Source organism: Aegilops tauschii, chromosome 5 (genome assembly GCF_002575655.3).
Source record: "Aegilops tauschii subsp. strangulata cultivar AL8/78 chromosome 5, Aet v6.0, whole genome shotgun sequence".
NCBI classification, from domain to species: Eukaryota; Viridiplantae; Streptophyta; class Magnoliopsida; order Poales; family Poaceae; genus Aegilops; species Aegilops tauschii.
The window spans coordinates 444,287,177-444,310,700 of NC_053039.3; the positions used below are offsets into that span (position 1 = coordinate 444,287,177).

The window sequence follows — 23,524 nt, forward strand, 5'->3', positions numbered from 1 at the left end:
TATTTTACTATGAACTCTAGGGCTGTTTGTAACACTTATAGGAATAGCCCAATGGATTGATCGGAAAGAATAACTTTGAGGTGGTTTCGTACCCTACCATAATCTCTTCGTTTGTTCTCCGCTATTAGTGACTTTGGAGTGACTCTTTGTTGCATGTTGAGGGATATTTATATGATCCAATTATGTTATTATTGTTGGGAGAACTTGCACTAGTGAAAGTATGAACCCTAGGCCTTGTTTCCTAGTATTGCAATACCGTTTGTGCTCACTTTTATCATTAGTTACCTTGCTATTTTTATATTTTCAGATTACAAAACCTATATCTACCATCCATATTGCACTTGTATCACCATCTCTTCGCCGAACTAGTGCACCTATATAATTTACCATTGTATTGGGTATGTTGGGGACACAAGAGACTCTTTGTTATTTGGTTGCAGGGTTGCTTGAGAGAGACCATGGTCAACCTACGCCTCCCACAGATTGATAAACCTTAGGTCATCCACTTGAGGGAAATTTGCTACTGTCCTACAAACCTCTGCACTTGGAGGCCCAACAACGTCTACAAGAAGAAGGTTGCGTAGTAGACATCAAAGCAGTGAGGAAATTTAATGAAGACTCTACTGCTACTGCTACCACTGCTGAGGCCTCTGCAAGAAAGCCAAAGAAAGCCATGGCAAAGAAGCCTGCTCATAAGCCAAGCGCTTCACCCCAAATGCCCTCACGGCCAAGTTCCTCAGCAATGCCCTCACGGCCAGATTCTTCAAAGCCCTCACGGCCAACTCCTCAAGCTGCTTCAGCTCCTCCAAAGTCCTCAGCTCCTCCGACAAAATCCTCAGCACCTGTGCATCTTGCCTCGTGCCAAAGGACAACATGCATCTCTATTGCCTCAGGAGCTTCTGCTAGTTCTTCAGCTGCACCAAATTCCTCAACTGGCCCCACTCTGCTGAAGACAAAGGCCACTGTTGGACGAGGCTCTCGAGCAAGTCCTCGCAAGAAGTAGGTCGCCTTTCAAGTGTCGTCTGATGAAGACGAAGCTGATGATGAGGAACTTGCTGAAATCATCAGAGACAGGCAGCTCAGGGCCGCTAGAGCCAAAGGCACAAATGTGCCTCTACTTTTGGATCCAAAGTTGATCCTTGATTACATTGATCTCTGGCACAAGGACCCCAACACTCCTATGCCTGACTTCAAGCTGACACCTGGACAAAGTCATATGTTGACTACCTTCATTCAAGAAGAAAAATGGAAATTTGAAAAGGCCAGGCAGTTGAAGAAAGCGCAATACAAGAAGGAGCGCTACCTGAAGAAGAATGTTGTCAAAATGTCAACTAATGAACTTGTAGCTATTCAAGCTGAGATCAAGCAACTCAGTGATGAATTTGACGCGTACCGCGCTGATTGGCTGGGAACCAAGGTCCGTTTTGTGAATCTTGCTGATAAATTCACTTCCAATGTTGCAGCCCCAACGCAACAAGAAATTCCTCAGGCTGAAGCATCTGCTCAGCCTACTGAAGAACATGCCAGCACCGCTGATGAAAATTAGGCTGCTGAAGAAAATGAGAGTACCAGGGCTGATGACTGCATTCCAGCCGCTGATGAAACTGCCAGGGCAACCACTAGTGTTGCGCCTGAAGAACAAGTCAGGCCAGCTGAAGCTTCAACCGCTGTGCCTGAAGAAACTAAAAATGCCAGGGCAACTGCATCAGTTGTGCCTGAAGTAATTGAACCAATTTCCTCTGCTCCTCCTGCACCTACCCCAACTCCAATTCTTCCTTCTACATCAGATGTGAAGAAGACCAAGGCTGCAGAGCGGGCAGCTGTGAAGAAAAGGAAAGCATCAACTTCATCAGATTCTTCAGCTCCGAAGAAGATGAAGACATTGACAAGCTCATTTGAAAATCCAATTGATGTTGTTCCAGTCTCCTCCATGCCATCAAAGGAACTCGTTCCCTTTGGTGAATAATATGAGATCCCAAGCGGATCTGATGAAGAAACTCCTTTTGTTGCTTCGTCAGAGCAGTTGGATGAAGAAATTGAAGCGGATGCAATCCCTTGAACCCCAATAGTCTCATCGCCCATGCCTCAGTTCACTGCTGAAGAGGCCGGCGTTGAAGAAATGAGTGGAGAAGAAGATGTGGACATTGGAAGCACTACTCCATTGATGAACGATGACTTTTGGGAAAGTCAGCACCCAAATTCTCCTCTGTTCACACCTCTGCAACAAATTCCTCAGTTCCCTGTGAATACTGAAGTACAAATGGGATCTGATGAACGTCATGCCACTCCGTCTGTACATGAATAGATTCCAGCCACTAGTGCTGAAGAAAATGTTAATGAAGAATTGAAAACCCAGGCTGCCACTGAAGAAGCTGAAATTCCTCAGCCTGTGGAACCTGAGATTGCGATTCCTGAGGTGGTGACGCAATTGACTGATACTCCTCAGCCCAAGCCAAAGGATCCCTTCTCGAAGAAGCAAAAATTCAAGGCTGATGACTTCTTCGGCAAGCATGTGTTCTTCACTGATTATAATCCTTATGACTCTGCTCGTCTTAGAAGGAAGCGCTTCTGGATTGCCAGCCAAGCAAATTTTTATTCTTCACTTCTATTCGACAAAGACAAAATCTTGGAGCATGAGCATATTCCTCACGTGGATACAGAATCACTGCCTTGCTTCGCCCCTGTCCTCGGTGTTCTTCATGACGCAGGACTGCTCAACTTTTGCACAGATATTTGTGATTGGAATGAAGAGCTCATTCTTCAATTCTATGCAACCTTGCACATCACAGGTGATGCTAATGATATAAACTCTTGGGTCTTGGACTGGATGACCGATAATACTCATTTCAAAGCACCGGCCTCTGAATTGCTTCATGCCCTGCCCATCAGTCCTCCCCTTGACAGTGCTCGTTGCATATGCCACGAACCTGAGCTTACAGATCACTACATGCAAGTGCTGATGAAGCCTCCGAAGCCTGGTCAAGCCCCTAGAACCAAATTCCTCGTGAAGGAATTGCTTTATGTGCCTAGGACTGTCTATTGCATTCTGACGAAGACTTTGAGTCCAATCAAAGGCCACGACTCTAATGATGAAGAAGTCGTTGGCATCATGAAGAATCTGCTGTTCAATATCATGCATGGCATTCCTGTCAACTATCACGATTTCTTCATGAGGACTCTGTCAAATGTTGCACTCTCTCCGTTTGAGCTGAAGCCTTACGCTCCCTGGATTATGAGATTCCTCAGAACAAGGTCTTCACTCAACTACAAAGCTGATACACTCAACCATGGCAGCTTCTTGCCCCCTATTGAAGTCCTCAAGCGGACATATTCCTCAGCTGATGAAAAGGGCAAGTCACCTGCTATTATTGATGAAGGCATTCGTCCATTGGATGGTCAGTTCCGCAAAGCTACTTCTTACTCCACCAATGATGACTCTGCTACTCATGATTCTGCCGCCAATGCTTCAAAGCCAAATCCTCAATCCACAGCTCCAAGAGTGATGACTGACCGTGAGCTGCTTCTTAGTCTTCACCAGAAAGTGGATCGAAACCACAAATGGGTTAAGCATCAGTTTGGTTCTATTCTTCACAACATGACTGCTACACACAATGTAGTGAAGAAAAACCATTTCTACCTCCATGAAGTTTTCGGTCACACCTGGGCTATTATGTCACATCTGTATGGTGAATAAGATCTGAAGCAAATGGGTCTCAAGGAAGATTATAACTGGTCTGCTCCTCCACCGAAGAAATACAAGAAGGTCAAAGTTCCTTCCTTGGTGGCCAGATCATATTCTTCATCGCACGACGGACGAGCATGAAGACTTGGACGACACTGCGGCAGGCCCTACAACAACAACCGACCCCAACAATGCTGGCGCTCCTCCATCATCATGATATTCTTCAGGGGCGTTAGTCCTCACTTTTCGACCCTTTTGGTCATTCGATGACAAAGGGGGAGAAAGTTGAGTTAGTCTTCAAGTGGGTCTACATATATGGGCGTTTTTTTTGCTAAGTTACAACTCTCGTTCTTCTGATGACTTTATTGGATCGAGTTGTAAACTTAAACCCTATGGTGGTCTGATACTTTTGTTGTGTTCTTCTGCATGCTTATTCCTCATATATGTTAATGCACGCATGCTGAATTACATCAGTCACCATATTTCATCATGCATTTCAAATTCTTCATATTATATGTCAAATGCGTGTATGAATTACAAGATATAGGGGGAGATCTCCATGATTCTACTCTTCAAGTGTGCATTGCTTCAAAAGAAAATTCCTCACTATGCACATCTTTAGGGGGAGTTCTTCTATATCTTGCAATCAAATTCCTCAATATCAGTATTTACACTCATATGATTTATCCCCGTTGAAAACTTAACCTATATTGTCATCAATCACCAAAAAGGGGGAGATTGTAAGTGCATCTAGTGCCCCTTAGTGATTTTGGTGTATTGAAGACTTATAGGTTAAGGGACTAATGTGTTTGTGAGTGTACCCAGGTCTATAAGTCTATGAGGAGTTTGATATTTACAGAGAAAGTCGACCCCTAAAAATGAATGTCTTCGACTGGAGACTTTGGTATTCTGAAGACTTTCTGAAGACTTTGAAAGTGAAGAAATTGGTGTGACCTTGAAGACTTGTTATTCATTCGAGGAACATGAAGCGTGAAGACTTTTGTTTTCGAAGTTTCATTTTCTCTTTCTTGAGTCATAGGAAACACCGTACTGTTAAAGGGGGTCGAGGAAATACTAAGGAAAATTTTCCAAGTGATGGTCAACTCAAAATCCTACACCTACCAATCCCTTCGAGTGAAGCCATTGGAAATCTCATACAGTTCAGTCAATTTCTTTAGTGACAGAGACGAGGTTCTTCTGGTCTCTGAGGAATTTGTTCTGACTGAGGAGTTAGGAATTCGCCAGTGCGGATTGCCTACACAGTGAGGAACATGATAGCCCTGAGGAATTTGATAGTCAAATTTCCGACCGTTGCTGTGCTATGCGCCAGCTGTCCCAAAATATCTACCCACCTAACGGTCATATCATTGAAGGGCATTTATGTCTTATCATGTCGGGCTGCTCCCTAGGCTATAAATAGCCGCCCCTACAACCACTAGCTGGTTGGCTGCTCCGCGAGAAACTGGCACTTGTCATTTGAGAGCATCCCATCCTCCGAGGACTTTGAGCGAAAATCATCAAGTGAGGAAAACCCAAACCCAAACACCTTCAAACCCAAAGTGATTGAGCATCACTGAAGAGATTGATCCTGTGTGGATCCGATGCTTGTTACCTTTGAAGACTGTGCTTCTTCGAGACGGTTAGGCGTCATGGTCTGAGCATCCAAGAGGAAATTGTGGATCGCCGAGTGACCGAGTTTGTGAAGGTTTGGAAGTCACCTGAAGACTTACCATGAGTGATTGGACGAGGTCTGTGTGACCTTAGTTCAAGGAGAATACGGTGAGGACTGTGCGTCCGGGACTATGCGTCCTCAGGTTTAAATACCTAGCCGCTCCAACCAGATGTACAACTGAGACAGCAGTTGGAACTGGTCTACCAAATCATTGTCTTCACCGAGCTTACTGGTTCTATCTCCTCAACTCTTTCATTTCCTCATTACTGTGTTGTGAGCCTGTTCATATCTGTTTGAAGACTTTGCCTGAAGACTTTCTCAATTTCCTCAGTTCAATTTCTTCAGTCTGTTTGTCTTCATCCTGTGTTATCCTGTGTTTACGCTTTCTGTACTCCGTGCTTGTCTTCATTTCATCATGATGACCATGCTTGTGTTTCATTATGTTTACATCTGAGTACTTATTCCGCTGCAAGTAGTTCTTCGCTTAGGAATTTCCTCACCCTGAAATTCCTCAGTGAAGAATTCATAAAAATCGCCTATTCACCCCCCTCTAGTCGATATAACGCACTTTCACTATAAAGAAAAGAATATGATATGACATGTTAGGCAGCATTCCACATCAAAAATTCTGTTTTTATCACTTACCTACTCGAGGACGAGTAGGAGTTAAGCTTGGGGATGCTGATACGTCTCCAACGTATCTATAATGTTTGATTGTTTCATGCTATTATATTATCAATCTTGGATGTTTTATAATCATTTTATAGTCATTTTATATCATTTTTTGGTACTAACCTACTGACATAGTGCCAAGTGCCACTTGCTGTTTTCTGCATGTTTTTATATCGCAGGAAATCAATATCAGACGGAGTCCAAATGCCACGAAACTTTACAGAGGTTTTTTATGGACCAGAAGACACGTAATGGGCCCTGGCTGTGCCTGGGGGGTGCTCCGAGGAGAGCACAACCCACCAGGGTGCGCTAGGAGGCCCAGGTGCGCTCTAGTAGGTTGTGCCCACCTCGGGTGCCCCCGGACAACCTCTTTGCTCTATAAATACCCCAATATTCCAGAAACCCTCGGGGAGTCGACGAAATATTGATCCAGCCGCCGCAAAGTCCAGAACCACCAGATCCAATCAAGACACCATCTCGGATGGGGTTCACTACCTCCATTGGTGCCTCTCTGATGATGCGTGAGTAGTTCTTTATAGACCTATGGGTCCATAGTTAGTATCTATATGGCTTCCTCTCTCTCGTTGAATTCTCAATACAATGGTCTCTTGGAGATCCATATGATGTAACTCTTTTGCGGTGTGTCTATTGGGATCTGATGAACTTTGAGTTTATGATCAGTTATATCTTTTTATATCCATGAAAGTATTTGAGTTTTTTTGATTATAGCCTCGTAATTCTTCTCTGATATTTGGGTTTTGTTTGACCAACTTGATCTATTTATCTTGCAATGGGAAGAGGTGCTTTGTAGTGGGTTCGATCTTACGGTGCTTGATCCCAGTGACAGAAAGGGAACCGACACGTATGTATCGTTGCTACTAAGGATAAAATGATGGGGTCTATCTCTACATAGATAGATCTTGTCTACATCATGTCATCGTTCTTATTGCATTACTCCGTTTTTCCATGAACTTAATACACTAGATGCATGCTGGATAGCGGTCGATGTGTGGAGTAATAGTAGTAGATGCAGGCAGGAGTCGGTCTACTAATCTTGGACGTGATGCCTATATAATGATCATTGCCTGGATATCATCATGATTATCTGAAGTTCTATCAATTGCCCAACAGTAATTTGTTCACCCACCGTTTGCTATCTTTCTCGAGAGAAGCCACTAGTGAAACCTACGGCCCCCGGGTCTCTTTCTCATAGATTTGCATTTGCGATCTATTTTTCCTTTGCATTTATTTTCAGATCTATTAAACCAAAAATACAAAAATACCTTGCTGCAATTTATTCTTATTTATTTTGTTTGGCGTTCGATCTATCAATCTACTACAATTTTATTCGCGTCCGTTTGCCCATCTTGGGCCGCTGCTACCCGAAAGGGATTGACAACCCTTTTACACGTCGGGTTGCGAGGATTTGTTATCTGTGTGCAGGGGCTATTTACGTTGTGTTGCTTGGTTCTCCTACTGGTTCGATAACCTTGGTTTCATATCTGAGGGAAATACCTACCGCCGCTATGCTGCATCATCCCTTCCTCTTTGCGGAAATACCGACGTAGCTTCAAGCCGCCATAACGTGCGCGTGCTCCCTTCCCGGGGCAGGGAGGCGGCGGCGGTGCTCCTCGGTTTGGCTGCGGTCTGGCGGCCCTGCGGCGGCGGCCGGTGGCAGGCGTGGTGTCGGCGCCGCCCCTCGGCGGCAGGCCAGCGTGGTGGAGCTGGGTGGCCGGCGTCGTGCCCCCGGCCCAGATCTAGGCCCGGCAGGGCCCATATGGGTCCTAGTGGGCCGTCCCCCCCGGCGTGGCCTCGTTATCTGCGGCGCGGTGAGGAGGAGGTGCGGCTCGGATGTGGGGCAGTGGCGCCGGCGGCATGCCGGCAGCAGCGCGAGGGCGGGAGCTTTACGGGCCTACGAGGGCTCGGTCGGGCCTGTGGGCCCACGGGCCTCGTGTGCTCCTGCTATTGCGTCCGGATGGCTACCGTCGCTGACGGTGGAGGTGGGGCCCTCCCGCGTGCCGACGGTGTTGTTGCCCTAGTCCCGGCTCTGATTCTTTGCCTTGTTGTCCTCACTTCGCGGTGCCGTGGTGAGACGGCGTGGGGGCCTCAAGACCGCGTTGGCGCAGGGTGGTGGTTGGTTTGGTGGCAGGCTCTGGAGCGCCCGAGCTGCGGGTTGGGATCGGGGGAAACCCCTATCGGCTTGGCCAACTCCGGCGTGGTGGCGCCTGTGGGTGCCACCTGACCTTCCGGGAGGGCGTCGGGGGCTACCCTTCCTCTCGCCTCGTCGTGTACCGGGGGAAACCCTTGGCAGCAGCATCATCATCGTCGCGATCCTTCTTGGAGGTGTTGATAGGTGTCGGCGCTTCGGAGTCTTGGAGCCTAGTGGAAGATCCCGGTGGGCACAGCGATCGCGAGGCTTCTTCGTTTTTGTTGATCCGTCGTTGTCGGCATTTGTTTCTTTTGCTCTTTCTCCGTCGTTTCTTTTGGGTGTGACTGTGCTGCTTCCGCCCCAGCAACTATCCCTGTATGGTATGGTTGGTTGCTTTGTGATACAAAGCGGGGGGAAACCCTTTTTCGGTAATAACTAGCATCTCTCCGCCGACCGCGTGTCGATCCCTCCAGTGCCCGCGAGCGACCGCGCCCACCGCGAGGAGATCAACCGACGGCGTCAGTTCCTCCCACCGGATCTACTGGTGGACTCCAGGTACGCCATAGATTCGCCGCTATGGGACACGTGGCTCCGCGACGAGCACGACCGGCGGCGGCAATCCTTTTTTGCCGGCCGTCCTCCTAGCCCGCGCCGCCCGCGTCCTCCTCGTGCCGATGACAACCCTCCCCAGACGTGGGGCCGTAGGCGTGTGCGCGGCATCACGCTGACGCCTTCTCCGTCCCCGTCCCCGTCCTCGTCCCCGCCACCGCCACCGCCCATGACCGAGGAGGAGGAGGCCCGACTCATGAGGCGTGTCATGGAGGACTCCATGAACACGCACGACGAGCGGCAATGGGATGGCCTGGAAACCGCTCTGGCCCTGTCAGCGAATGGAGACGTGGCCATCCCGGAGATGGACGTCGATGTCAAGGAGGAGGTGCCGGAGGAGGTGCTGGAGGAGGCGCCCATCGCCGCGTGGAACCCTCGTCTACTGGGCCAAGCGTGGAGCTGGTCGTGTACGACGCCGAAGATGGCTGACTCCGTGGGTGTCGCCCCATGGTCAGCCACACCGCCGCGGTCACCAGAGCACGAGGAGGAGCCATGGGAGGAGGTGGTGCAGGCGCCTCCGGCGCAGGCGCCACCGGTCTGGTAGGGGCCGCCAGCACACCTGTGGAAGGCACCGCCCTACGTCGACCTCACCGGCGACGACGACGAGTAGGACGGCGACTCTTGAAGACGACGACGGCCACCGGCGACGGCCTTTATCTACTTTTTTATGTCTTCTATTAAGTTTTAGTTTAATTAAGACCCGTGGTACTATGGACGTATGGGCGTATGGACGTTTTATGTTTATATTCATGTTTTCGTATTATTTGCAAGTTTATTTTCTTTATTTTTGGGGCAAAAATAAGAAGGCCACGACCCTGGACGGTTTGGGGCGAGGCGTGCCCAACGATGCCCACACGACAGCAAAGCGGACGGCCGTGTCCATTTTCCTGCCCCAAACGGACAAAAAACGGACAAACAAGACGTCCATTTGGGGTCGCGCGTTGGAGTTGGCCTTACGAGTGGCGTCCGTCCTTGTCTGCGTCAATGATACCGGTGCCCCCAACCGATCGACCCATTTTGATCCGCATGATCGGATTTATCTCAACTAATATATTTGCACCATCAACCATAGCTTTTTAGATTGCGCAAATGAAGCTAGAATGAACGTCGGCATGATGACATCATGCCAAATAAATGCCTCCTAGCCGCAATTCACGTCGCCATACATGCCAACGTACAAAAAGTCGTTTGTCGGCCACAGTTCATGCTGGCATACATGCCAGCATACAAAAAAATCATGGCTGGCCATCCTCGAAGATCAACTCTCTTCGGGATCGTATGCTTGGCCACCTTCGAAGATCAACTCTCTTCGGGATCGTATGCTTGGCCACCTTCGAGGATCAACTCTCTTTGGGATCGTATGCTTGGCCACCTTCGAAGATCAACTCTCTTCGGGATCGTATGCTTGGCCACCCTCGAAAATCAACTCCTCCATGTATTCATTGTAGGAGGCCGTGTCGTCCGTTGTCGATGCCACCATAGACATATCAGCAAACAGGTTGCGGCCATTTGGAAAATTGCTCGTGGGGATCTTCCGCCACCACGGGCACTGCCGACATGAATTCACCCATTTCCAGCGAGCCGTCCCAAGACAACGTGGTGAAGCGGGTCGCGGATAGTTGTGTTGAGAAAGGAACCGGTATGTTGTCGAGCTGTGCGGCGACTCCGGAAGCGGTGGGCGGGCAGCCCACGAGCCTGTGCTCGCCGCGGAACCCTAGCACGAGGAGGACCTATTGTGTGGCCTTGGCAACGAGGGCATCGCGCTCCGCAACGATGGCCTGGCGTTTAGCGGCTACGACTAGGGCGACGACCTCGGCGGCTTCCTTTTTCTCCGCCTCCTTCCTCCGGGCAGGCCTCTTCGCCGTCTCGGCGGCCGTCACCTCCAAGGTGAGCACCTTCTTCGGCTTCTTTGGGCGCACAACTCAGGCGACCATGTCGTGGACAGTGGCCGCCGGGAAGGGGGCGACGGTGGGGTTGGGCATGTCGGCCATGGCGGGAAGGCGGGAGGGTTTTGGAAGAGAGTGGAGGGAATGGCGCCTTGGTGTGCCACAGACGAACGGGCATGGGGGAGGACGCCGCGGACGTCTACTGCGTGCTCGTGCGAAAGCAAACTCGACCCAAATTTGGTTCCGAAATCGTCTAAACAAACAAAAATGGACATTTGTCCGTTTGCGCCGACGTGTTGGGCCGCGTTTCTGTCTGGCGGGCTGCATACGAACGATAGGTGGACAAAAGGCCGGGGCGTTGTAGTTGGCCTAGCGTCAACCCATTTGCTTCTCGAGCGTCCGTTTGGGTCGAAACGGACAGAAATCGCGGCCCAACGCGTCGACGCAAACGGAGGAGTGTCTGTTTTTCGTCCGCCGCGACCCATTTTTGGCCCAAATTTGGGCCGGTTTTGCGTAGGCGTGGACGCACGCGTCGTCCGCCCTTGTCCTCTCCCTGGCCCGCCCAATAGTGGAACATCCACCCTCATTTACCCTCTTTCCCCAAAACCCTCCCGCCTGTTCGCCATGGCGGACGGGCCAGCCCCCACCACCGGCTTCCGGCCGCCACGATTGACATAGTGGGCACTGGACCCGTGCGCGCAAATAAGAAGCCCAAGAAGGTATGCACGCCGGAGGAGACGGCCAAGGAGACATCGAAGAGGGCTGGCCAGAGGGCCAAAGAGGTGGAGAAAAAAAGCAACCGCCACCGCCGCTGCGCAACAGCAGGTCACCGTTACGTTATAGAAAATAAGGCCCTCGTCGACAAGGCCACGCAGCAGGCCCTCATCATGCTAGGGTTCCCACTAGGTGAGCTGGCCACTCTTGCCGCCACCGTGGCCGCGGCGAGCACAAGCTCATCGGCTTCTAGCTCGCCACGACCGGAGTCGCCACACACCTCCACAATGACGTAGAAGAACGGGTTCCCTCCCCAATACGGCGCATACCGCTTCTCCACCTTGCCTTAGGACCGCTCGCCGGAAGTGAGCATGATCGCACCGGCCATCCGCGTGCCCATGACCATCGACCTCAATGCCACATTGTCGGCCGGTCAGTCATCCACCGGGATGCAGCGGAAACTGAAGGAAATATGCCCTAGAGGCAATAATAAAGTTGTTATTAATATTTCCTTATATCATGATAAATATCTATTATTCATGCTAGAATTGTATTAACCGGAAACTTGATACATGTGTGGATACATAGACAAAACACAGTGTCCCTAGTAAGCCTCTACTAGACTAGCTCGTTAATCAAAGATGGTTAAGTTTCCTAACCATAGACATGTGTTGTCATTTCTGAACAGGATCACATCATTAGGAGAATGATGTGATGGACAAGACCCATCTGTTAGCTTAGCATAATGATCGTTAAGTTTTATTGCTACTGCTTTCTTCATGACTTATACATATTCCTTTGACTATGAGATTATGCAACTCCCGAATACCAGATGAATACCTTGTGTGCTATCAAACGTCACAACGTAAATGGGTGATTATAATGATGCTCTACAGATGCGCGTGATGGCCCAATCTACTATAGTGATTTCATGGAGAATATCATTTTCGAGGGTGAACAAGACTACAATGTCGACGACATCCAAAGTCAAGATGACCGCGACCATTTCACCCAAGGCCAAGAATACATGGACGGCCACGGCAACCAAGAAGATACCGACGACCAAGGCGACCAATGGCAAGAAGACACATACGACCAAGAGGAAGAAGATGATGTGCACATCGAGGGGGAGCCATTGTTCACGATGAGCTCGTTAACAAGCCAATGCACAAACCAAGGCAGAAAAACATTCGGGTGGGAGCATACACCAAGGATTATTACAAGTTGATTTGCGAGGCTTAGAAGGAAATTGGACAATACACCAAGGACGGCGCCGAGCAAAAAGGATCAATGTTTTGGGCTCCATGCGTACTTCCATGAGCATAGGAAGTTCCCGCCCTACAAGTTTGAGAGCAAGTGTGGCGACATGTCAATCGCAAAGAGGTGGGGGTTCATCCAACAAGAATGCAACAAGTTTTGTGCAACCCTTGAGAGCATCGAAGGCCGCCCCGTGAGTGGCATAGGCATCAAAGACATGGTACTCCACTCCTACCCTTTGTTCATATGTGTGTATCTTGTTGATTGATGCTTTCAACTCCATTACATATGAATGTATGTTGTTGTCAATTGTAGGCATTCTAAGCTTTGGAAGCTCTCAAGACCCAACATGGGGACAAGCCATTCACCCTCACCCATTGTTGAATGGTCATTTGTGATTGCCCTGAGTTTAAGGAGCAATATGCCATCCAAAAGAAGAATGGAGAGCGGGCGGCGGTCGTTGAGCATAGTGAAGGTGAGAGGCGGCCAAGGAGGAAGACCAACTCGAAGGTGGATGACAAGCGTGATGCGACCACATTCGCCTTGCAAGAAAATTTGAAGGGGTCTATGACCCAAAAGAAAGCGAGGGAGAAGAGGAAGCAGCAAGAGAAGTAGGATCAAATGAAGGCCTACACCGAGATACAAAAGAAGAAGCGCGAGATCGAGGCGAGCATTGCAACGACAAAAAGCAAAAGAGGCGGCGCTCGCGGTAATGGCGAAGGAAATGAAGATCATGACGGTCGACTTGACCAAGGTGTCCCAAGAAGAAGGGTTTGATTCGAGAAGAGACAAAAGGAGATGCTCGAGCTAGATGGATGAACTATGGCTGGGGCGCGATCATTTTGTATACCGGCAATAACTCTGGCCGAGATGCATGAACTATGACTCTTTTTTATGTGCTGGCAAGTGTGCCCACAAGGACTATGATGATTTTTTTTATATTGACATGAATGCCGTCCGCTGGCATGTACGCCGACATGAACTATGGCTGTCGGGCATCGCGAAAATATATGTTTGTTCTAAAAAATTCGGCGGGACAGACGAAATGGATCGGCCGATTGATTGAGTGCAGTGACCGGACTTGGGATGACGTCGACGGTCGGATGGCGTTCCTTCAGCCGACCCAAACCTATAAAAAAGGGCCAAATCCATGTTGTCTGTTTCGTTCTAATTTTTTTTTTGCGTCTGTTTGTGTCGGGCCTTGAAGCTGTCCTAACCGTCAGTCCGTTTCGCACGCGCGCATGCTTTTCCTGCTGCTTCTGCTTGTGCTTTACACCGGCTGGAGGAAATGGCACCAAAACAAACCCCGTTTCTAAAATCTACTACTCAAAATGGAAACGACGCCAATCCTACAGAAACGACCCCAGCAAAGTAACTCCCGAACCCGCCTGTAACAAACATTCACGCACCAAACGGCCGGAGTAGTACTATAGTGGCGCCAAAACGGCCGGACCCTACCACCGAGTCGAGGAGCGTTTATCCTCCAGAAGAAAAAGAAAAAGAGTCGGGGAGCGTTGGAGAAGTTGGATTTGGGCTGGGGAGCGGAAGGCGACAGACAGACCGCCCGCCCGCCCGCCACCGAGTCCCGGCGCCAAAACGGGCCGGACCCTACCCCGCCAGCTCGGCGTTCTGTGGCATAGGGAGGCCACCTCGCCTGTCTAGTTTGACCCACTCCCGCTCCGCTCAGCGCGGCGCCACGCGACCCGACGCGCACGCCATCAACGTCATGGATCCAAGCCCGCGCTTCCACACGCCCGCGACGTGCCCCGCCGCCCACCACCTCATCAGCAACCACCCACCCGCCCGACCCGAGAGAGAGAGTCCATCCCGGCCGACCTGAACTGGCCGCACGCAACGCAGATCCCCACCCAACCCAACCCAACCACTCGCGCGCGTGAGCGAGCGACCCTGGGACCCGGGCCCGGCCTCCCCGATCGGATCTCATCTCGCGGGCTCCACCGGTCAGCGCCCGTTACGCACGCCGGAGCTGGTCGTACGTGCGACCGTTGCGCCTGCGTTCCACCATAAAACGCACGGCAACGCCCAGGAAAAAGCCGTTTCTAACCCCCGCACACCCACTCGCGCGCGCCAGAAAAATAGTCGCTCGACTCCTCCGGTTAAAACACTCCACCACAGTTCGTTCGAGTTCATATTTTTCATCTTCGGTTGATCTGCAGCTGCAGTGCAGAGTTTTTTGGTTGTGATTCCATTCTGAATCTTCGGAGCCTCTGTCTTTTTTGTAGGTGGAGCCTCTTTTTCATGGATGTAACTGTCTCGGAATGAATCAAGGCAAGGAGGTGTGTTGGGTCGAGGAACATTTTTCATGCAGCCCCCTTTGCTGCCCATAAAGATAAGAAGAAATCTGCAGTGGAACGTAAACCCCATGCGTTATTAGTAGTATTTCTCTGGCGAAAAGTAAAACCCATGCTATTTTAGGCTAGATTGCCAACGCCGAGATCCTCCACCACCTCACCACCCACCTCCTCCTCCAGCTTTGCCGTTCCGGTCCGCGTCCTCCCCCGCGTGGGTGGCCTCGCCTCCCCCACCGGAATCCCCGCCGCGTCGCGGGGGCCGTCGCGGTTGCACGAGAGGCGGAACCGGGGGCCCGGCCCCGATTTCAAGCTGGCCGCCTCCGCCGCCACCGCGCCCCGCTCCGCGTCGCCGTCGATGGCGTCGTCGGGCGGGGACGAGTCGCCGTCGCCGGCCAAGCCGGTGCTCCTGCACGGGGACCTCGACCTCTGGGTCGTCGAGGCGCGGCTGCTGCCCAACATGGACATGTTCTCCGAGCACATCCGCCGCTGCTTCGCCTCCTGCGGCACCGCCTCCTCCTGCGCGCCCAGGCAGCCCCCGCCCAACAGCCGCGGCGTCGGGGAGGCCGGCAGCCGCCGCCACCACCACCGCAGGATCATCACCAGCGACCCCTACGTCACGCTCTCCGTCGCCGGCGCCGTCGTCGCGCGCACCGCCGTCATCCCCAACAGCCAGGAGCCGCGCTGGGACGAGCAGTTCTTCGTGCCGCTCGCGCACCGCGCCACCCTGCTCGACTTCCAGGTCAAGGACAACGACACCTTCGGCGCGCAGCTCATCGGCACCGCCTCCGTCCCCGCCGAACGGGTCCTCGCCGCCGCCGACGAGGTCGAGGAGTGGGTCCCCATCCTCGGCACCAGCGGCAAGACCTACAAGCCCCGCACCGCGCTCTTCATCCGCTACCGCTTCCGCCCCTTCGCCGCCAACCCGGTGTACAGGCGCGGCATCCCCGGGGACCCCGACCAGCAGGGCGTCAAGGACTCCTACTTCCCGCTCCGCCACGGCGGAAAAGTCACGCTCTACCAGGACGCGCACGTCAACGAGGGGGACCTGCCGGACGTCGAGCTCGACCGGGGGAAGAAGTTCGAGCATAACCAGTGCTGGGAGGACATCTGCCACGCCATACTCGAGGCGCACCATATGATCTACATCGTCGGCTGGTCGATCTACGACAAGGTGAAGCTGGTGCGCGAGCCGTCCTCGTCCAGGGCCCTCCCGGAGGGCGGCGAGCTCACGCTCGGAGAGCTGCTCAAGTTCAAGTCGCAGGAGGGCGTGAGAGTGTGCCTGCTCGTCTGGGACGACAAGACGTCCCATGACAAGCTCTTCATCAAAACGGTGAGGCATTACGATCTGCTTCTGCCTCTAATTTCACTTCACTGCCTAGTTTGGATAGCCGTCGGAAACGTCCCCAGATGCATTTGATGTTGACTTGATTGCGAGGAATTCTTTGGATTTTGTTCCATAGATAGATAGGGATTTATTATTGCGCAGGTTGGTGCATTTGAGTGTTCAGTCAAGTAGTACTTGTTCATAAGTTTTTTGAGAGGTTACTTGTTCATAAGTAATTTCCATATTCGTACGAATGTAATAGAGGGTAACAATGAATTCATGACTGTTACAGACTTGCAACAATAAACTGAACCTGGATATTCTTATCCAAGAAAAGCCTGAACCTGGATATATGGCCTGGGAGTGTTCTCTCTGATTCCAGTTTACCATAATCTATGACCATACCTCTTTTCTGAGCTCACACCTCGGCCGTGTTCTCCAAATCTACTAATTAGTGAGCACAGTTTAATTTTTCGATTAAAGGGGCCACATGGCCCGCATTTTCATTCATAAAAGGGTGCACACTGCACAGTTTATGATCCCCATCATAATTCATACTTGCTCTTCCTTTTGATGTGCTGTTCTTTAAGGGGTTCTATGTCATAATATCTGAGAGTAAGTCCTCCTTTCTATGCTTTTGCAGGGTGGTGTGATGGGAACGCATGATGAAGAAACTAGAAAGTTTTTCAAGCATTCCTCAGTCATCTGCGTTCTTTCACCTCGATATGCCAGCAGTAAGCTGAGCATTTTCAAACAACAGGCAAGTTCAGGCAGTGTGCTTGTACTTTATTTGTATTTTATTTCTTTGTTGATAGGCTGCAAGTAATTGCTATCATCATAAACCTTAAGCAAGTTAATATTTACTCATGCATCCTCTTTTAGGAGAATTTGAACGTTCTTTAATATCATGATGTGTGTCTTGGTGCCTTATGGATAGTAAATGATGCCAAGTTGACATATAGCTTTATATATGTAAATAAAATCAGGAGGTCACTGTCATGTTGCTTTCAGAATAAGCATCATCTTAGTCTTGTGAATATCTTTTGTATTCGGCAGGCTACTCATATGCTCTTTTGTTTTGCCACATTTGGCAATCTTGAACTACTATCTTGCAGGTTGTTGGGACATTGTTTACACACCACCAAAAATGTGTGCTGGTTGATACACAAGCTTCGGGAAACAAGCGGAAAGTTACTGCTTTCATTGGGGGCCTAGATCTTTGTGATGGGCGTTATGATACTCCTCAACATAGGCTTTTTAAAGACCTTGACACAGTATTTGAAAATGATTTCCATAACCCAACATTTTCGGTGAGTTCATCTTTGCCAATATGTTTTACTCTATGCTTATCAAGTTGAAGTCGAGGAAGTAAAGCTTCTGGGAGCTGGTGTCATGTGTGAATGCCTGACTGCCAGAGCTTATCTTGCACCACATTAATCTCATTGAGTTTTAATCTTCCTGTCATCATATGTATTCCCTTGATGCAGGCAGGCGCAAAAGGACCGAGACAACCATGGCATGATTTGCACTGTAAGATTGATGGACCAGCTGCCTATGATGTCTTGAAGAATTTTGAACAACGCTGGAGAAAGGCATCCAAATTCCGTGATCGATTTAGGAAAGTATCTCGCTGGAAAGATGATGCCCTGATAAAGCTGGAGCGTATCTCGTGGATACTTAGTCCTTCACCTAATGTTCCAAATGATCATGTTAGTTTGCGGGTTTCAAAAGAAGAAGATCCTGAAAATTGGCATGTTCAGGTCTTGGCACCGGTCTTTAAATTGTGCTTATGTCAGTACTTGTGTGAATTCTAGGCAGTGCTTAACATATATTAATTCTTCAGGTATTCCGGTCAATTGACTCGGGCTCTCTAAAAGGATTTCCTAGTGATTGCAAAGAGGCTTCAAAGCAGGTTAGTTTGGCACGTCTTCATTATACTCCTTCGCAATGTTCAATAAATCCACATCTATACTGAAATTTGTGGTGCTGTTTCATCTTTTTCTTTTTTCTTTTTTATCTTGTCCTGTACTATTTGGAACAACGTTCTTCTTGTATAAAGTACTTACCATTTAATGGACTTGTGCAGAATCTTGTGTGCCGAAAGAACCTCATAATTGATAAGAGCATTCACACAGCATATGTCCGGGCAATCAGATCAGCGCAACATTTCATTTACATAGAAAATCAGTATTTTCTTGGTTCTTCGTACGAGTGGCCATCCTATGTGAATTCAGGTTTGGGGTTCTTCCTTTGTATCCTGTCTGAAACTTTGTATCCTGTCTGAAACTTGGAATATTGATTGTTAGGTATAGCATACCTTCCACAGTTGCCTGCATATCCTGTCTGAAACTTGGAATATTGATTGTTAGGTATAGCATACCTTCCACAGTTGCCTGCATATTCTTCTGCTGGTAAAACAAGGCAAACATGCACCACATGATACATGGAGAACATAGATTTAGTTTGCTCTTCGTACTTCTATTAGATAGGCCACATTGCAGGGGGAATATGGATTTATTTTGCTCGTCCTGCTTCTATTAGATAGGCCACATTCTTTTTGTTTCATTCATGCCTTTGTTGCTGTCGGTCCTGTTGTGTAAATTCAACATTGATGTTTAATTTTATGACATGATGTAGACAAACTGGAATTTTGATCCCTTGGGATGTTGCAGGTGCTGACAATCTGATACCAATGGAATTGGCCCTCAAAATTGCAACCAAGATTAGAGCTGGCGAACGGTTTGCAGTTTATGTAGTCATACCAATGTGGCCTGAAGGAGTCCCTACCTCGGCCTCTGTGCAGGAAATTCTTTTCTTTCAGGTAAGCTCTATTTTGTAAAAGCATTATAGCAGCTATTAGGAAACTCCAAATCTGAGATTTATTGAGATACTGAAATTCCAATCTGAGATTCAGTGAGATATGGAAATCTCATTCGACATTGTAATTTCAATCTTCTCCCAATGAATGAATTTCCATTTGAGTGCAGAGTGCACGTTGGCATACTCCCTGTCCCTGATGTTTATGCCGTTTTTTTTTGTTTTAATACAATATTACTCTACTTTATGACCAACCCCCTTTGTTTAGTTCAGCGTTATTTTATTCTCGTCTTCGTTTTGGTAAAAAAAAACTCTCACTATCAAATGTTACCTTGTGTGATCCTTTTTGTTCAGCAGCAGTAAAATTTCATAGAGGCAATGTAGTATATAATGTCGTTATTGCTGTAAAATCTGCGGAAGTGCAATGCTGATTGTACGCGAATGATGATTATCCCATACATGCCTACCATATTATAAAGAGATCTTCCGATTTGCCCATTTTGTAAACCTTTAATTGTCCATGCCACTGAAGGCAGGGAATAGCTTTGAAAAATCTAATGAACATGATACAATAAATTGTACTTTTACATGCATGTATGTTGAATTAGGAACCAGGGGTTACAACAGTGCACAGGCTTTGGATGTTTTTTTTTCCTATTATTTAAGGGTTCTCATGGTTCCCATTTTCATTACAAAAGTGGTGTCCTGTACAATCCTATGCATAACACTATCCCTACATCCCTGATACACAGGCCGTATCATGGGATGTCTCAAGATCTTACTACTAAAAAGCAGCAACAAAACTAAGCATCTGCTAGAATAAGGAAGACCAAAGTTCAAAAGCAACCGAGCTTACAATGACAAGCTTCGGATGCTTTTCACAAATTAGCATGTGAAGTATCCCATAGGCCCTTCCACCACTCCTATGTTCTCCTGCTGGGATCACTTCACCCATGATTCATCAAAATCCATAATCTACACTCATAGTTTTCTGCCTGATGGCTGTTGATACTTGATAGGCTTGATTCTGCAAGAGAATGAAGTGTGGCACAGCTCACTTGTAGGCTTCCCCATAAAAGACAACTCACTTGTAGGCTTGAATAAAAAAAAAAAACTAATTGTTTGTTCTTTTCTCACAGGCTCAGACAATGGAGATGATGTATGGAGTAATCGCACGAGAGCTCAAGGCCATGAATATTGAGGATGCACACCTTCAAGATTACTTGAACTTTTACTGTCTAGGCAATCGGGAAGAACCGTCAACAGATGGTAGCCCTGAGTCAGATAAATCTACAGATAAAAGTGCAGCGGTAATGTCTTGTTGTATTCTTCATTCCTTCATAGAAAGAATATTTTCTGAAGTTGGCACGTAGTATCATCAGTTTTAAGCGTTGCTTGTCTAGTGGACATTTGGCTAAAGTTCTAGTGGATGTCAAAACGTAGAGATAGCTTGCTAGAGAAACGCTGAGGCATCATTGGTTTGGAAAGTTGCTTTCTTACCTTATGTTACCAAAATGTTGGTTTGGCCAACTGTTGGTGCGGTAGGATCTTTATGTTTGCCAATGCCGTTTCAAAAGACTGAAGCAATTACTGTTACATTGATTGAAGTTCTGTTTTGTTTCTATCCTTGATCGTTGTAATTTATAACCCCCCCCCCCCCCCCCCCTCTTAAATTGGCCTCTTAAATTGGTCCAATGAATGTTTTTCTCTTTATGAGTAACATGTGTATATACGAACGAAGAGTTGGCAAACATAATTTACTCATCATGAGCATTGTTCCAGCTCTTCCTTTCCTAAAAGTTTAATCTGAATTAACAGTTATTTTAACCCCCCCCCCCCCCCCCCCCCCCCCCCCCCCTCTTTGAAAATTGATAGGGCCTGGCTAGAAAACATCGGCGGTTCATGATATATGTTCATGCAAAAGGGATGATTGTAGACGATGAATACGTCATTTTGGGCTCGGCAAACATCAATCAGAGATCCTTGGCTGGCTCGAGAGATACCGAAATCGCAATGGGTGCCTACCAGCCTCATCATGCATGGTCTTCGAAGAAGGGTCATCCTCACGGCCAGGTTCGTGGACTGGCTTTCTCCTTCAGCTTCTTTTTTACTGGTTAACAGCAGAGGCTTCGTTAGAGATGTTGTAACCTGTGTTTTGCTTGCAGGTATATGGGTATAGGAACTCCCTCTGGGCAGAACACCTTGGTATGGTTGATGACCACTTCAAGGAACCTTCTAGTCTGGACTGTGTAAGATTAGTGAACCAAATAGCCGAAGAAAACTGGGAAAGATTCGCATCAGAAGAGATGAAAACTTTGCAAGGGCACCTCCTCAGATACCCAGTGAAGGTAGAGCCCGATGGTAAGATCGTCCCGCTGCCCGACCAAGAATGCTTCCCCGACGTTGGCGGCAAGATCTGCGGCGCTCCGACCTCGCTTCCTGATTCGCTGACGATGTAGCATCACAGTGCTGACTTCTCTTCAGGGTCCAGCTGGTTCGTTTGCTCACCTGTAAAACCTCTCTGAATGTCTTGTCTTGCCGACGGATGGTAATCTGTGATCACACATTGTGTGGCGTATAGGGAAAGCACGGGCTGTTCACGGTGTGTTGTAGAGTTGTGCCTTTGTAAGATTTTTTCTACAGTCTGTACATGTGACAGGACAGGACAGGGTCATTGATAGTTTTGGACATCTCTACTGCGAACTGTTCACAGCCATTTTTCATTTGGTGTCATGTGTTTTGTGCTGCCAGCTCTTCCCACAGAAAAACCAGGCAAAAACGTTGCAAGGGCCCCCGTGACTCTCTGCTCGTCGCTCCATTGCCGCTCCACCGCGTGAGCAGCATGACGTTCTGGAAAGCTCCTGCGGAACCTCATTTCGAAATGCACCTGCCATGCCATGGTTTTTTACCTGTGTAAAGTGTAGGTTATTGATTCTAAAGTCCTAATGTCGTTGGGTGGCAATGGCATGCGGTCAGTATGCATGTTGTGTTTGAAATTAGTTACGTAGCTACAAAGTGAGGATTTTCACCGACCCCGGAGTTTGACAAGCCGGAGTTTTAACTCATTTCTTGGTCGCCAAAGAGTTTGCCTTCACTTTGCCCATGGTACGGAAAGGATTTCACATTGCAAAACTCAAACTCTTCCTGAGAAGAGTTTGAGTTTTGCAATGTGAAATCCTCTCCGTATGGACTACCCGTAATAAAGCCATTTTGGAAGGAAAGTTTTTTGGGCACCCGGCTGACTTGATATATAAATTGCCCAAATTCTTTAGAGGTAATTGCACCGGTGGTGCTTGAACGTGCCACGGATGTTCACTTTAGTGTCTGAACTTGAAAAATACACCAAACTGGTGCTAAAACTTGGCACGAACGTGCAAATACGGTGCTAATATCATCCGTAGACGTAAAACAAGCTAATGTGGCATCGTATATGGCTTACATCGATAAAACAGAATTACTTATGTGCTATATGTCTCCATGACTTATGGGTCCCACCTGTTAGGACGTAAGAAAATTTAATAGGGAAAAATGCACCCGCCCATTATCAATACACTAGTAGAATGCCCGTGCGTTGCTACGGGCTATAATGCATATAAATAAATTAGACAAATAATTAAGGTCATCCTCAATGTCGAAGCTCATTCTTTTCTGGTACGCCCGAGCATGTTTTGACATCAAACGGTCATCTGGACAGTCCTGTCAACCTTATATCCATACCAGGGGGGTTGTCGTTGTCCAAACTATCCTCCATGTTATCTCCAACATGCGAGCACAACACAAAAATCCCTTCCCTTTTTGTGCGTGACCCTCCCCTTCTCGCTTGGTTTTACGTCGTAGTGGAACATTTCTCGCTGGTGCCCTCTCCTTGAAAACCAGATGATGCCCAGCTCACCTTTGCCAAAGCACCTTCTCTCCTTCACACCATACTTCCCCACGGACTGCCAAAGAGGAGTCCCCCGCCAACTACCCTACTATCCGCCTTGATCCCCTACCCACGTGTTTGTGCCGATCTGCCACCGCCATCAAGGGGGAGGAGGCTTGCGCCGCCCATGAACCCCCCCCCCCCCCCCCGCCCACCCACCATGCCAAGAAGGCAAATCCAATGTCTCCAAGTCATTGTCACGTTGTAACATAGAATTGAATGTCATGCGTTACCACAAAACAAAAATATAATGTTCATTGTTGGGCATGCAACTGATAGGCTATTGTGTTCATTATTTACTCTTGAAGCAACCACTGTGTCTGTTGTTGGAAATTCCATAACCTAGAATCATCACACTCAGCATGCAAAATCACCAAAAGGAAATGACACAACAAGGAGGCACACCTCAAATTGCCCAACATTAATCAATGTAGTCTATACATGGGTTATGCTCATTTCCCATTGTGTCATTGCCGTGCAGAAGCATGTTGGGCACATCACCTCGAAA

General features: G+C 48.5%; 1 protein-coding gene across 2 annotated transcripts; it reads left to right on the plus strand.

Annotated features, from left to right (window-relative positions):
• Window positions 1-14,702: 14,702 nt before the first annotated feature.
• LOC109773406 (phospholipase D delta) lies at window positions 14,703-21,790 on the plus strand. 2 transcript variants are annotated; one of them, XM_020332095.4, is made up of 11 exons: window positions 14,703-14,776; window positions 14,885-16,283; window positions 16,921-17,037; window positions 17,393-17,587; window positions 17,765-18,037; window positions 18,121-18,189; window positions 18,364-18,511; window positions 18,950-19,098; window positions 20,234-20,404; window positions 20,970-21,167; window positions 21,260-21,790. In XM_020332095.4, exons 2-11 carry the CDS (start codon window positions 15,309-15,311, stop codon window positions 21,551-21,553), a joined length of 2,589 nt encoding a protein of 862 aa, XP_020187684.1. In that variant the 5' UTR covers window positions 14,703-14,776; window positions 14,885-15,308; the 3' UTR covers window positions 21,554-21,790. The 2 variants fall into 2 exon arrangements, with proteins under 2 accessions (XP_020187684.1, XP_073354184.1); XM_073498083.1 differs by having other exon boundaries at window positions 14,703-14,757.
• The last annotated feature ends 1,734 nt before the right edge of the window (window positions 21,791-23,524 follow it).

Bases quoted from the DNA above. Each gene is read 5' to 3' on its own strand.
- LOC109773406 (XM_020332095.4), top strand. From the start codon at position 15,309: ATGGCGTCGTCGGGCGGGGACGAGTCGCCGTCGCCGGCCAAGCCGGTG. The intron at 16,284-16,920 runs GTGAGGCATTAC...ATGCTTTTGCAG, and splicing joins ACAAGCTCTTCATCAAAACG to GGTGGTGTGATGGGAACGCA. The intron at 18,038-18,120 runs GTCTTGGCACCG...TTAATTCTTCAG, and splicing joins CTGAAAATTGGCATGTTCAG to GTATTCCGGTCAATTGACTC.